At 38.7% G+C, this 16,062-nt stretch overlaps 1 protein-coding gene across 2 annotated transcripts; it reads right to left on the reverse strand.

Moving 5' to 3' along the window:
* Positions 1 to 9,555: 9,555 nt before the first annotated feature.
* LOC116256992 (uncharacterized) lies at positions 9,556 to 11,779 on the reverse strand. 2 transcript variants are annotated; one of them, XM_050078581.1, is made up of 2 exons: positions 10,332 to 11,779; positions 9,556 to 10,012 (listed from the first exon to the last, which is right to left on the reverse strand). In XM_050078581.1, exon 1 carries the CDS (start codon positions 11,159 to 11,161, stop codon positions 10,484 to 10,486), a length of 678 nt encoding a protein of 225 aa, XP_049934538.1. In that variant the 5' UTR covers positions 11,162 to 11,779; the 3' UTR covers positions 9,556 to 10,012; positions 10,332 to 10,483. The 2 variants fall into 2 exon arrangements, with proteins under 2 accessions (XP_049934538.1, XP_049934539.1); XM_050078582.1 differs by having other exon boundaries at positions 9,556 to 10,148.
* Between the last annotated feature and the right edge of the window lie 4,283 nt (positions 11,780 to 16,062).

The following is a 16,062-nucleotide window of genomic DNA, read 5'->3' on the forward strand; positions in this document are numbered from 1 at the left end:
GAAAAGGGGTTCCCTTATGCAGCACAAAGCTGTGGCACCCATAAGAAAACGAAGAGGTGGGGAGAGAGAAGGAAACGAGAAGTTGAAAAGAATGAAACACTACGAAAAACTAATGGAGGCACAAACAAAACATCTTAGAGGGAGAATTTTTGTATGAACTTAACCAGAAGTTTTGGACCCCAAAACAGCTTCATGATGGAAACAATCCCAGTCACAATCACAAAAAAACGTGTTTTTTAAAAGAAAATGAAAAAAAAACGCAAACAAACGCGTGTTTTTTTTCTTTTCTTTTTTTCATTTTTTCACATTTTTTAATGCCAAACCTTTTTTTTCCATTTTTAAATTTTTATTTGCTGCATATCTATTTATTTTTCATGTTTGTGTTATTAGTTTCTCACTTATTTTGTTTTATTTTTATTTTTAGTTTTTATTTAAAAAAATAATTGTATTTTTTTTTCAAGTTCGCTCATTACACTTGAGAAAAACCTCACTTTTTAAAATACTAGAAAGTTTTACTAGAAAGTTTTTTGTGATTATGATCTCGGGTACAATGAAAGGCAGAGAGAGACGGGTAGGCAGTAATTCATTATTTAAAGTCAGGAGTTATTTTGTTTTCCAAAAACAATAGATTGGCTCCTTGAGAGTACGTAGAATCTTTACTGAAACTGTTTCTATTACTGAGTGATGTTCAACAGCGATTAGTAAATTTAACACGAAACAAACTGTAAGAAAATGAAGAACATGATCCCATACTTTTCCAATGTTTTTCTTCCGTTTAGCGGTCATGATGTTGTTGGTGACTCATGTAAGGAACAAGATTTCAAGCAGTCCACAGTGTTTGACAGTGGCGGAATTACATGTGGCCACACCAACCCATTAAAAATCTCATTGCAATGTCTCAAGTTCACATTGTCATAACTAAAAAGTTACATGTGGTCACACTAAGCTTATGTTATGTCGTTAATGTAAGTGCTCCTTGGATAAAAAAATTCCTAACTCCACCACTGGTGTTTTGACCCTCTAACGTCCATCCCTCGCCCCTTCCCCTCAACCCATGTGTTTGCCCTTGATCAATCTACCGGACAAGAGCTGATGGATGCAGAAATTCCTTAGCTCATGAAGGGCAGTAATACTTTTTTACTTAATAGTAATAATTTTTTACTTAACATGGTTTGTGGCTTTGTGCCTTTTATCGTAGGTACTGTTGACTTCCTCGGCGTACACACATTCCCATGCAGACCCGGAGAAGGAGGGAAAAGGTCGAAGCAATGTTTATAATGTCGGTGTGTATGGGGCGATGCATGCACAGATTTTTTGGGGGCCGGGGGCAAACAAAATGATTAAGGTGGCCACACCAATATATATATATATATATATTGCCGACTGATATACTATAAATAATAAAAATATCAACCAATTGTTCATGTTGTCTTAAAAGTTAAAACCAATTGCTAAAATCACTTGAAGCGATCGCTAAATGTACCATAAGTCTGCTAATTCCTTTATGTCTAAAGATTTTTGAAGGCAACTTTCACATTTTTGTCTCTCCGACAACATAGATGTCAAGATATCCAATTTGGATCACATATCCAATCAAATTATTCTAAAAAAATAAGATATATTGAAAAAAAAAAGTTAATATGCTATTAAGAAATTGGATTTAGATTTAAGATATATGACACCTGATTCATATAAATATCCAATCGGATTCGGGTCGATCCAATCAAATTTAGTTTTAAATAAGTAACATATATCTATTATTACTATATTTGAAAATCAACTAGATTGGGTTCAAAATTTGATTCAAATTTGGATGTAAACATAAAAATCAGATTCGAATTGGATTTAGATTGTGAAATCATATTTCTGATATAACTTTTCTTTGTTTATATTTGAAACCGATTTTGAACCCAAATTTGTAAATATAAAAAAACGAGTATGGTTATAGATATATCTGATTCTAATCCAAATCCAATTGGTTCACATCCCTACTAATTCCTTATGAAAAATTGCTATAATTCAAATTAGTTCATTTAATGGTGAAAACCTATCGATCGATATTTACAACACTGCTACAAATTGGAGGCAAGCGCTTTCAGCTGCTGTTGCCCCTAAGTCTAGTTCAGATCTGTCGCTCCGCCACTGTTTAAGGTCTTTGTTTGATTCTCATCTGTCTGTACTTCTCTCTCAGTTTGTTTGAATAATTCAAAACCTTTTCAATTATATCTGTATAATTTGTCGCCTCTCGTGTTGCTTACTATGGACCGGATCAGGGTTGAGACGTTAACATGAGTGGAGAGAAAAAGTCGGATCAGGTACAGACCCATTCTGCGCAAAATGGGCTTTACCCACCTGCCAAAATTCAATCCCAGCTCCAGCTAGTCTGTCTTGCTACAGGCTCAAGTTTTCCAAAAGGTGGTTTAATTGCAACATGAGTCTGACACAGCATGCAGCAGGTGAACATGGAGACCCACCATTCTGGCTCAAAGTCTCACCTAACCTAACCTATGGAGTATAGGATTTCCTTTCGGTGCCTGAGGTTAGGAACATCAATGGATCGAATTCTGTTCAGACATATCCTTAATCATATCTACTTTTTCGGATATTCACATACTCTGATTCAAATTCAGATTCAAATTCAATTAAAAAAAAGTCATATTCGAATCCGAAATCTGATTTTACAATCTGAATCCGATCCGAATGTAATTTTATATTTATATCTAAATCAGAATCTGAATTTTGAACCAGATTTTACCAATTTTCAAAATTTAATAGCATTAGATACATGATATTTGTCTAAAAATGAATCCGATCTGAATCTGTATCTGAATCCAATAAGATATTTATGTATATCTGAATCTGATTGGATGTCATTTATTAAATCCGAATCTGATCCGATTTCTTCCTCAGATATTAATTTTTTTTCCATATCTGATTTTTTTGGATTGGTTCTGTCGGATATCCAATTCAAATCAAATATATTGACATCCCTACTTGGGGTGCCATTTTCGCCACACTTCAACTTGCATGTCGGGTGGCTTTTATTTTGCAGCATACAAATTGACACACACGAGATTGAAACGGGGACTCGGCGCCTATCAGCTTCCACACCTCCGTTACACCAACCGCCTTGCAGATTACATAGTGTGCATGTAACTTAACTATGCTTCTTTAGAAAATAAGTCGAGCCCAAGCTTGAGAAAGGGCATGCAGTGGTGGAGACAAGTGTGGCTTTCTTGTGGGCAGTTGCCACACAGACCCCCCGAATAATGTACTTTGTGTTCTATCCTATAGTTTAGTTTATTACGTACTGGTGCCCTTCAAATATAAAATTTCTTATATTAATGCCTCTCTGCCGCAAATTTCTATCTTCACCAATTAAAAAAACGCAGCTTGTTGCATCTACTAACATTATTGCTAATCATATTACTGTCGGCCAAGTATATTTAATCATATCTAACAATATTCGCATGTGCAGTATTGGATAGCTAAATTAAAATCAGAGAGCATGCATTCTTTTTTGAGTTTAAAAGTCAATAGTCAAAACCCAAAGGAGCTGTTTGATAGTTGAAATACTCAAGATTCATGAAACATTAATACTAGGAGTTTATGAATCTGTATTTTAAAGATTTATCAAACACTCCCAAAATGTTTAATTTACCAAATAATTGGCCTCTTAGTGGCATTATTTTTGTGTCCCTGCAGGTCATGAGTGTAATTTCAATGTGGCATTGGTAGCTCTATTATTTGTCTTAGTATACTAAGAACTGAAAGTTTTTTTTCCTTTTTTGGTACCACATTTACCTGAAGGGGAGAGCTTCAGCTCCCCATGTGGAACAGGACCGTAATATTGGAATTATCTTAATACTTTAATATTTTATGTGCGACGGTAGGCGCAGATGACCAGGTCCTGGTCAACCGCCTGCATCTGAAATATTGCATGCTTCCGATATTGTCAGGCATTTTCTGTGGGGGACCGGAAATTCTGGGTCTGATGGTCAGGCTGGAACTTGTTCTTGTCCCCGAGTGTTTGAATCAAGTTGCTATTCTTACTACCTGTATGCGTTTTTACCGCAGGCCACTGAGAACGGTTCTTGTTTGTGTCGGACATGCTCGGTTAAACCCCAGCCGAAAACTTACTGGTCCTTGTGCTTTTTGGAGGATTTACCACATGTTAAGGCTGGCAAGAGAAATACGAGTTGTTGGCATGGTCACACAGAGCTGGTTTCATTATTAATAAAAAAATGCATCCTGGGGCCATGAAATTCATGTGGTTTTCACGCTGTTTTACATTAGAAATGATGAAATGTATACTGGGTAAGCTTGATCTATACAAGTTTCGACTTTCCTACTGTGGGAGTTTGAGTTCTCTGTTGTAGTATTTTATGATGAGTGGAAGGGTAATCTCACTGCTCCAATCGAATGAAGGTTAACCTTTCCCATCTCTTTAGAGTGGAGGAGAGTGGAGGGTTGCTTTCGGTGTCTTGATGTGGTGATTTTATTGTGCTTTAACTTGGGTATTAATACCTATAGAGTTAATGCAACAGAGGCTAACTGCCTAACATCCCCTGCCAAACTCTATTTTATGCACTATTATTTACAGCATAAAGATTATATTAGGATTATGTTATCACCTTTTCTTAGGAATTTTCTTGAGCATACTGACATAACTGTGTTGACCACAACCATCCTTTCTAAAGAAGTACCTTTGTTCTAAATGGAGATTCTATGGGCTCGTTTGATGATGTTTTCTCAAGTAACATAATTAAAGAGATGGGGTACTTGAATCCCCTAATTAGTTTTCGGGCACGTAAAGGAAATTCTTAATTTCCCTAATTAACTAAATTTTCATATTAAAGACCGCCCAGTTTTGTGTTTTCTGTTCCTCCTAACTCCACAATAGTTGCAAAGTGAGATACGTTCATCATGTTTTTGGATGAAAAAGAATGATGTTTATGGTGTCAGTAGGATGGATTTAAATCACATATTAAGAAAATCAAATTACGAACAGATGACATATTAAGTAACCCTAATTTCACTCACTGATCAGCAGCAAAAGGTTACACTTGGTGGTGAGATTTCATGTTACTTAACCTGTGCGCGCATGCCTTTTTTATATGTGTGTGTGTATGTGCATGGATGTTATGTGTGATAACTAAAAATTAACCTTATAGACAATTTGAATGGTCTTATCTCAAAGTGGAAGAGCGACTTGTTATTTCTGATAGCGGCTCTGGACCCTCGGGAGTGGGGGTTGGGAGGGACTGGGAGATTAGTCTCTCGCTCACCTGACTTATTATATTTCTGGTAAGAAAAACCAAACCTACATCATATTTATAGGTCATATATATATATATATATATTGTGAATTTCAAGTTCAAATTAAATGATGTAAAAATTGACATTCGAAGTGATTGAAATCTAAAATGTCAGATAAGATAAGGCATTAAAGGCGGCGATGAGATATGAGCCACAAGGGCGTCCCATGAAATCCACTTACAAAGCAACGGAACCAAAAGCAAAGCGCACAATCTGATGCAGATTCTTTCGAGCTTTACAATCTATTTCAAGTCCTCCCTTTTATTTTTCCTTTTTCTTTTTGTGGTTATCGTCTCGCGCAAAGGAACGTATATCTGTCAAGATAACATTGATGATGCCCATATCAGAAAAAGCAATGCACCATCCCTGAAAAGGACTGGTGATTACTTCATCCACGGAACTTCTCTCAAGCAAGACGTCTAGTCTTCAAACCCCACTTTGTTCACCTAGATAAAACAGGCAGTAAAAAAAAAAAAAAGGGGAAAGAAGAAACAAAGGAAAGGATTGTGACAGGCTTTAAAACCCCAGAACAACTGCAGGATGGATCTGCAGGCACACCCGGTCCAGGTGGGTCCATCTGAATCAGACCTGGTCTAAGTCCAGTACTAGGCATAAGAATCACGTCCTAGCTTCCACTGGAGGTGAGGAGAGACCAGAGTCAGTTCGCCGTCTGGGACAAGAAGCATTTAGACCGAGTTCTTGCAAGTTGGCGAGTCCCATTAGCTTGTCAAAGCATCACTCTCTTAGTCCAACTTTGACTGTTCTTGTATGTTACCTTATCAGTTTGAACAGTTTTTCCCTTTTCCTGCTTCGGGATCTTTGCTTTTTTACCTTTTAAATGTCACTTTGTTTGAGGTCCTGCTTTTATGATATCTTGCTGGATATTTTGTGATATTGTGAGCAATTCATAAATTTACCTAACAAATGCGACATATTCGTATAAAACACTTTTTAAAGTATCCAACCAACCTAACCAGGTTAGGTGCATCGGATAGTAACATAATGTTATTGTTCCCAAATGGCGCCCTTCCAATATCTTTCTTGTCTTTCAAATGATTTAAAAATTAAGAGAGTTGCACTTTTTTTGTGTGTTTCTGGAAAAGAAATTTCTTGGATTCCTGATTTCCCGCATCGTGTTTGAACTCACAAAAACAGGAGATTGACTTCCAGAAATTTTCCAACAGTATGAATTTTTGGGATTGGATACATTGGAACAGTTTGGAAGTTAAAAGTCTGGCATCCAGGGAGAATAATCCTCTTGTTCATGTTGTTCTTTTCCCAGGACTCTAAATGGATCCATGGCATTGGATTTCAGAAGAACATCGATCACTATACATCGTATTTTTGCAAGGGAGATATTATAGGACACCCTTAAAAAATATGGTCTCCTAGCTTGTGTTTGGATGACAACCAGCACGAGGTATTATGTGGAAAAAACGTTTGGGGCAGTGGGGAGGGGGGAGGGAGGAATTCACACCCTTTTGGAATCGGCACTTTGTCAAAATTGGGATTTTATATCTAATTTCAACCATCACTCAAACACGGCTTAATGGTTTTGACAAAAGAGGATTCACAATATTAATTCCTTGAAAACTATTTTCACTAAAAAATTATCAAAATTACTGCTCAATTTTGTTGTGAGCTTCATGGGCTTGGGCCCCAACCCTTCTCATAATTCCATAGCATGAACTCCTGACGAAAATCTGTCGCTATTCTGAAAGATAATCAGGTGGCTTTGGTCCGTGCCTTGAAAGTTAGCTGTGAATATTCAAGACCCAACAGCACATAGAGTTCAATTCTCAGACTAAATTCATGGGCATGGAATCTTAATGCCTAGGAAGATGGCATCACTCAGCCCCCACAGCATAACTGGGAAATAATTTCTCCCGACAGTTAGATACTGTTTCGTTTGCCCTGAGGGACCATAGAGGTCCATCGCCATTAAAGGAAGGGGAGCTGCGACTTGCATTTTGTGAAAAAAGAAAAAGGAACCGGAGCTCAAACCACATCGAATAGAATATGCCAGTGAAATGCACCGAATTCTAACCAGGGAAAATCTCGATAACTCTACAACCAAGTAATTGGTAGCTTGATGGACTAGCTAGTGTTCCTGCGCTTTCGTTGGAGAAAAGAGATGAACAATGTTAATGAAGGCAAAATAAGTATAATAAGAAGCGTAACAGAACATGGAGAAGCCGATCTTGTATCTTATACAACTCAGCACTACAGCTTATTAATATCTTAACAAAAATTTTGGAAGGTCCTTGTTTGTTTCTTCCTCTGGCTTGTGATGTGAAGCAAACAACAGTTTTCTGCTTAATGACACTATACAAGCTTGGGGGTAAGAGGAGACATCCCCGCCAACAAGCAAGGGGCAACATATTTTACGTTTTGCCATCAACCAGAGTCACAAAACTTTTGCTTTTTTAGCTTTTTGACTAGAAGTAATCATGAGAGCATGGACTTCAGCCATTTTTGTTGGACTGGAGATGTGATGTACCAGTTATTTTAAAAAATTCAACTGTTTTACCTTTGATACACGCTCTCTTTCTCTCTCTCTCTCTCTCTCTCTCTCTTTCTGACTTTTGGCAAGTAGATGGCTGCAGAAAGAAATGTTACTGCGCCTCTCTCTGTTGTACTAGACTACACTGGTTATACTTTTTCTTCTCTACTCGTTAAAGTAGGTGCAAGGGTTTCATCATCATGGTCGTGAAAACAGGAGGAGGGGAGGGTTTCAAGGATGACCCACCATGAAATCTGAAAGAATCGATCACTGTTCAAATGGATCCGAAACAGTGGCGGAGCCAGACAAGTTTTCTGGAGGGGGCACCCATTCATAGATTTTCACATACGAAGGGGCACTCACATATAGAACAAAGCAAATATTTAAAGATATTAATGTAAAAATAAACAAACATTGAGGGATGTTTGGCGAAGCTTTGATCTCCTCATTCCTCAAGTGCGATTAGATCGCCAAACAAAAATCCTTCATAAATTAGACAAATTTGAAAACTGAAATTCATTACAGGAAAATCCTATACTTTAAGTGCTACTGCTATCAGATTCACCGCTTCTTCTTAATTTTCCACTAATAGTTAAGAAAAGAAACAAAAAAGCAGGAGTCAGGAGCAGCAGAGGCGGAGGAGACAGAAGCGATTAAATGTCAGACTCTCGGACATTTACCCCTTGGCCTGCCGCCAGCGATTTCGGTGTTGGCTTAGAATTCTCGAAAATCCCTGAACGAGATGCTTGCAGTAACCTCGCCTAGAGGCTGGAGCATAACAGAAAGCGGGCTGGAGGCAGAAGAAAACGGTGGGGCGCGACCCAATTCTGGCATGGGCAACTGCCAAAACATGCCTTGAAGCTCCGCATGTGAAGCTCCTTTTCACATGGAGCTTTATTGGGCTGGTGTGGGCAGAGGCCCACGCCAGCCCACACGTAGCTCCGCTACTGATCCGAAACATGAGTTTGAAATATTTTGGAACTGTCTGCTCAGTTTCTGAAAGGTTGAAATGAGAGCTCAAGGAGTTCTGCACAACAGACGACTGGTTTAGTGGGAAGAATCACATTGTCATTGAGGAGAATATGGATATTACAGGTTCAACCGGTGGAGAAGTCTCCTGCCCCGAGGAGGCAAAACCTCAAGGGCCAAACCTTTTAAAATCATACTGTGCCAGCTAAGAACAAGAAAGTACCCGGTGTTTCCTTCCTCAAAGGACAATGGCATCAAGGAGACTCAAGCATCAGTCACAATATCTTAACGCTTTAGTTTAGTTAACGGCAATGGGAAACAGCTGATTTGTTTAGATGATCAGAACAGATTTACAGTTACTGCGTCTTTTCTCATCTCCTCGATGAAAATTAAGCTCCTTTCTATCTTGTCTCTGTTGCTGAGTAGACAGGTCTCTTCGTAGCCTTCATCACAAAGGCCATGGCTGTCCCGTCTGAGGCTTGAACGTGGGATGCCTCCCTAGCGGAGGACAGTCACGTTCTCCGCAGAGCCAGAGGAACGGGCCCCATGGGAGTGCGGTAAATAGTTTTACCCAACTTAAACAGGCCAAGACCTTCAAAAACAGTAGTTTTCTGCCCTATAATCTTGTAAAAACTATATCAACTCAATCGTCTGACAGATAAATGGAATAAGCAACTCTAGTGCATCATTTCGACCTCATCAACGTACTTTCTGCTACAGCATTGGACATTTTGTCTTTAAGAGGATCTCGATGACTGGGAAAATCTTAAAAACCTTTCGAAATTAGCTCTTCTCAGGAAAATCTTGTACATTGCCATACATAAAAATTTAAGAAAATGGAAATGGTGCAGAAAATATTTCGATCAGCAACCTCAGACAAAAGTTTGATACTGCTAAAAGCTTAAAACTAATGACTACAAACTATCCTCATTATGTTTGCTTCTGCAAATATCAAGCAGAATCAAGGTACTTTGAAACATGCTAATCACATAAATTTTCTGTTAATAAGGTCGAGGGCATATCCTTCAACAGGCGTTTTACCGGAAAATGATAGTTATATATGACACAGAAGGACATGTCAGGAATCAATCAATATAATTTAGCCTCAATCTGCCGATGACGTCCTCTGTAAGTAATAATCCACCGTTCTCCATTATCGGCCCTGCAAGACTGCCTTTGCTACCATCGCAACAGGCGGCATGGTTATCTTCATCATCATCACTACCATCGTCATCAACACAAATGTGTTAGTTGCTAGATGGTGCACCAACATGTTCATCTAGCGTACCAGGATGAGATGAGCAACTCATATTTGTGCTTCTCGCAGTTTGATGGATCAGGAATCGAAAGCATCAGTCTATTCATTGATAAACTACAAATCATTCCTTTTCCTCAAATGGTAAATAATATTCTGATGAAATCACAGTGTTTTAAAACTTTATGGCATTCTGCAGTTAACAGATCCCAATAATGTAGAACACGAGAAAACGAGAAAATCAAGCAGCAGAGAGAGACACAGATAATTATAGACAGCACATACCAGCTTTTTATGTCTGCACAACGTGAGGCATCCTAAAACTCATTTACATCTTCATCCTTCTCAGGTTTCACACTCTGCAGAAGCATTGACGAAATCCAGAAATACCCACCAAAAGAGGAAGAAAAGAAAAATGGGTTTCTGTTCAACGGTTGTCAAAAAGCCTTCCGGTTCTTCTCCTTTCTGCAGAGGAAATAACCAAAACTGAACAGACTGCTTCTCCCTCTAGAAATGTAAGGTGGTGGCACGTTCAAAACTGGGTTGATTCTCACGCCGTTGTTGTGTTCCTTCTTCTTCAGCGGCGGTTTTTTCCCTGCCTTGATAGGATTTGCTGACAATAATGCCGGTGGTGGTGCTGCCGCTTTCTTTGCGGGCAGCGTCGCCTCCTTCGTGTTCGACCCCATTGATTTGCTTCTTGTCATCTTGTTCAGAGAAGAGAGCAAGCCAGACTTCGTGATGCTCCTGCAATTCAGGCTGTTGCTTCTGCGGAATCCCCAGAAGGATTTGGATGCCGCAGGTGCCGGAGTCGGCTGCTTCTCACTATCTAATATCTCTTTCAGGCTCCCTGATCTTGAACTCCGGGGTGGAACGGAGGCAAGAGGTGCGCTGATGGCTGCAAGAGGGAGGATCTTTCCGTTGTAGAAGAGCTGATCAGCTGGGGAGGAGTAATTTTGCTCGGGAATGCAGAAATGGAAGTCACATGAGGATGATTGCAGGAGGGAGGAGTCTTCTCGGTGATCACCGATGCGATCAGTTTGCGAAAGATCGCTCGAGAACGAGATCCGGGGGCTAAAAGTCCAGCCGGAATTATCAGAAACGATTTCGAGTGCCATGAATGGTGCCGAAACTAGAAACTTTTCAGTTTAGAGAGCTTAAAATTTTCAAAGAAGAAATGAGGTTGAAAGACATCATGTCTCAGCAAAAGCAATTCAGGAAGACTGGAGAATTTTTGAAAATCATATACAAAGAAACGGAGCGGAAACGAAGCGAGGAATTTGGAATAAATGATCAATCTCTCGACCGAGATATGGGAGTTTGGCAGTTGAAGGAAGTGACGTCTCGGTAGAGGAACAGGAAGAATTTGTCGAAATGGTGAAGATGGGAGAGACAAAAAAGAAGATCGGCTGGACTGTGTAACTACAATAACAAAAGAAAAGAGAACAGGAGAAATGAAAGGGCAAATCTGAGGTTTTAATCACAGAAGATGAAAGCCGAATTGGTTTGCCCAGACAGATCAATTCTCTCTCTCTCTCTTTCCATGTTCTTTAAAGGGGCTCCCTTGTAAAGCTTTATCATATCCTTCTCTCTCCCTCTCTCTGATGGTGGGTGCCAGAGAAGGAAGGAAACTGAAAAGTGCCGAGCAGAGTGAAACATGCCACAGACCATAAAGAAAATATGCTCCTCGGCCTTGTTTTCAACCGATGAACAGCGGTAAAGCACCTAATCAATGTGTTTCTGTGAAAGACCAAGGATGTAAATTAGATTTATAAGACCGAAACGACAAAAAATGATCCATGAGAAGAGGAAAACTGAACGAGTCACTGTTACGTGGATTACAGGCGCATCCGATGCACCCTTCTTTCCCTTTCATTGTATTCCGATAAAATAATACTAAGTACATATTTGTGCTCTTTCTACAACCTAGCTCCTTCCCAATCTCCACCCTTTTCCATATATAGGATAATTCAACAGACCTTGAGGGATTAATTTCCATGTCCTCTATTACTGGTAACAACACGAATTATCAAGATAATTTTTTGCCACTTCAGTAAAGTGGCGGTACGCGAGAGGTGAAGCCACCCTCCTTCCCATACTGACCAGCTACGTAAGTAACGCCCTCGGAACGCCACTTCAGTTCAAGTGAATACCCAAAATCATGACTGTCTCTCTGCATCATGAGCACTGCCATAGTAGCATTATTGTAAGACATAGTAATTGGGTAGGCTCGCTTGAGGCTTGCCTATCAGAGTGGGTGGTTCATTAAGTGGTACCGGCTTTTGAAGGTTTCTGTCACAAAAAGTAAAACTGGAAAGGAATGATAGACAAAATTCAGCACTAGAAGAGTACCTGCTCTGTTTTGCCATTTCCTGTTGATCTTTGAAAACGGTCTATTGCTTGCGCATCTGGTTAGTCAGATCAGCTTATGACATTTAAGTTGAAGGAGGTCAAGAATTCGATACACATGCAGCTTGTCTTGTGTCCAGGCCAAGGCCGACTGGTGGACAATGGAGTTGCTGACCTTGCTAATTGGAAATATAAAATGAGATGAATCATAAAACAACCTCGCTAATTGAGTGGAAAATAGGTTCAGCAATTCTTCCTAGCTGTCTTTTCTGTTCTTCTTTGGGCAATTTTCTTGTGAAACAGATATAAAGAATGTTGTCATGGGGACACTCCTGTTTAGCTAAAGAACAAACTACGCTATATCCAAAGCCATTTAGTACCTGTACATTTGCTTAGGCCATCTGATAGTAGAACCTAATGGCAATTAGTCTATAATTCTTCAGCAAATAATTACTTTACAAAGGATGCTCTGTAGGATTACAACCGAGCCAATGAAAGATTTTCGAGCCATTTGGTTGCAGTAACAGTATGTTACCATCCCATGTAGCTGCTCTAAATGTTAGGGCAGATTCATTAAACAGTATTCCGAATGTCTCTTGAATCTGCTCCAACATTTGGGGCATATACATGGAAAAGTAGCATAATGTTACTGTTGCTAAACAATCCCTGAGGGCTAGACCATAGGACTAATTGATTCTGGCCCAAATGTGAACTAAGGGTATACAGCATCAAACTTGAGCTATTCAAGCTTGGCCGTTTCACAACAACCAGCACTGCTCTGCTTGAACTCGGCTCGTGAATGCCAGTGAATTATATGGAACAAACCAAATTTAAAGCTCAGCAAACAGAGATCAGCTCCAGCAGCAAAAGTTCTGCTTAGAACAAATGAAGCCGAAAAACCCATTTTGGAGGGAAATAGAGCAGTGGACGATTCAAATCATCTGCTTATCGTTGTCAATGCTCAACGTTCCCAGAGCTCCTGTGCTAAGCATGTAAAGTTGCATTTGACTATTTGGAACCAATTAAACTTAGGTAAGGCTTGAATGCAATGTGCAAGCTATACTGATCTATAAAAATAGAGTAGCTTCACGGCTAGTTGAACTTGACCTTTCATCCCATTTAATGTGCAAGCAGTGTGGTTGACAGAAATTTCTGGCGAAGGGACAATAGTACTCCAACTGAAACTTTTAAGAGGCAGCCTTTGCATAAGTAAATATCTACGAAGTATTAGTATATAAGTAAGCAATTTATGTGCATCTATCATGTGCCTCCACCACTGACTCCAAGCCAAACATGTCTTAGCGTAAAATAGCTGACAAGTGCTCGTGGCGTTGCATTATACGCTGACAGTCTTTAAGAGGTTGCAGAACTTAAGGAGGAAGCAATAAAGCTCATAAATATGGTCAGATTCTTGAGACCAAACTGGAACTTGAGTTGTGAGCGAGAATGATTGGCTGACCTTCACATATCATCTGCGGTTGAGAGACTGCAAACAAGACCTTTCCTCTTTCTTCCTTCAGGTGAGCAGGAGGTTAATAACCCACCACTCGAAGAAGACCGGAAGGCTCCCCATTAGTCATTACTCTCTTTCATGAAATAAGACTTCTTTCTTTTGTTGGAACCGACAGGAAACATGCGAAATAAACTGCACAAGGAAAAGCTAAACCACCATTAATAATCTCTATTATGCTATCTGCCACTCACAGAATTCCTTCACCATCACTATTGTGGAGATCCATATACCTCAACTCTATGATTACATCAGGTTTTCAAGTCCTGCTTCTTTCCCTTGTTACTTTGGTTGGGCTAAACTTTGATTCTACAGGTCTTTAATTATATCCTCTTGTAACATTCTTTCTTTCGTGGATGTGATGGTTTTTCCCCTTACCATACATCCAACCATGCATATTAGAAGAGATTATTTAACCTCCTTTTCCCATTTCTCTTTACTTGTAACATTCTTTCTTTCGTTGATGTGATGGTTTTTCCTTTTACCATACACCCAACCATGCATATTAAAAGAGATTATCTAATCGCTTTGATCTTTTCTATTTATGAATATGCATGTCTACTTTATTTATCTCTCATTTTACTTTTTACTCGCAAGTTTCTTACCTTCTAAACTGGATCAAACACCAGTTATGCCAGAAAAAAGATTTGGGGGAGAGGGAATGCAAGTGTGGCCATAGTGTGGGCAATCGGCCACACAAGTCCAAAAAAGTTTTTTTTCACATTGAAATTTTATGGCAGTTTTTTTCATTTACATACAGGCATTTCTTAGAAATTTTAAATTGTATAACTAATGCCCCTTTAGTTAATTTTTTTAATTTAAAAAAAATATATATGTAAATTTTAAAAAAAATTCATTTAACTTATATTAAAACTTTGAAAAACTATATTTCAGCTAGTATTAAAATTTAAAAACCATAGTTCGACCCCTAATGAAAAATTATTAGCCTGAACCGCGGAGTTCTGCCACTATGCATGCAGCCTGAGGCTTTCCATGGAAGCAGACACGAAGGCATGAAGAAATATGGGCTAACATGCTAGGCGCGGCGCACTCCATGATTTGATCCTTTGAGTGTTCCTCCTTATCAAGAATTAGAAAGAGGAAAAGGTGCAGTAAAGGTTGCTTCATGTCTAATCTATTAGTGATGACAAGATCATTGATAATGCCACGTTATTTTCTTGTCCTTAACAAGAACTTTAGTGGGCCATCCATAAGAAAAGGATTTCTTGTATCCAATCCTGGTTGCTTAGGCTCTCCAGAATTTAAATATTGCCAATCTGTATATCTTTTTCTGTGTAATGTTTTTTTCACAAAGTTTCTATGTCGCCCTCCAAGATCTTCCTTTATCAATTTTGGAGAATGACGTGACATTTAAGAATCTAAAGGGATACTACTGCTCATTTATGTGACTTTAAAATGCCTTAATTGAGTTCTGATGCTGTTAGAAAGAGTATGAAGAAGGTTAATATCCAACAACTACAATACACAAGCATAGGACAACAATGACAACATCATCAGTATCGGCATAGCCATCACCGTCGTCAATAATAAATGCATTAAAAAAAGACCACCGACAAACGGAAGAGCAACAGTACTATAGTTGTACACTTATAATTTTTGTTATTTTTATCTGGAAAGGACTAATACCGGCTTCAAACATGTAATTTCACTTGATTGCAGACGACCAAGAAAAAAGTATTGTCTTCCTTTTGGTAAAAAACAAAAAAAAGAAAAAGAAAAAGGAGAGAGAGAGAGAGAGAGAGAGAGAGAGGATATTATAATAACATTTCACAGGTCCAACAAAAGTTCGAACAGAAATTATGACACAAAAAAGAAGATAATGAAATAAAGAAAATAGCAGGAGAAGTTAGTGGGGAGTAAGAAGCCCTTGCAACAACAAACAACCAATATATCCCTAGTGTTTCATTCACTTAGAATCAATGAAATGTTAGAATTATTATTTTTGTTCTTAAAATGTGCGAATTGCATTATTGAAGAAAGAATTTTAATTTCACAATTATGCGCATTCATTTGTGGACACAAACTCCAGAATTATGATCCCACGTTAAGGTGGAATTATGACTCCAAAAATTTTGATTTTTTTTTTTTCATTTTTCTTTGAAGCGCCGAGTGATTTCTAAAATTTTACTTTCTTTTCTA

Source organism: Nymphaea colorata, chromosome 7 (assembly GCF_008831285.2).
Source record: "Nymphaea colorata isolate Beijing-Zhang1983 chromosome 7, ASM883128v2, whole genome shotgun sequence".
Lineage (NCBI taxonomy): Eukaryota > Viridiplantae > Streptophyta > Magnoliopsida > Nymphaeales > Nymphaeaceae > Nymphaea > Nymphaea colorata.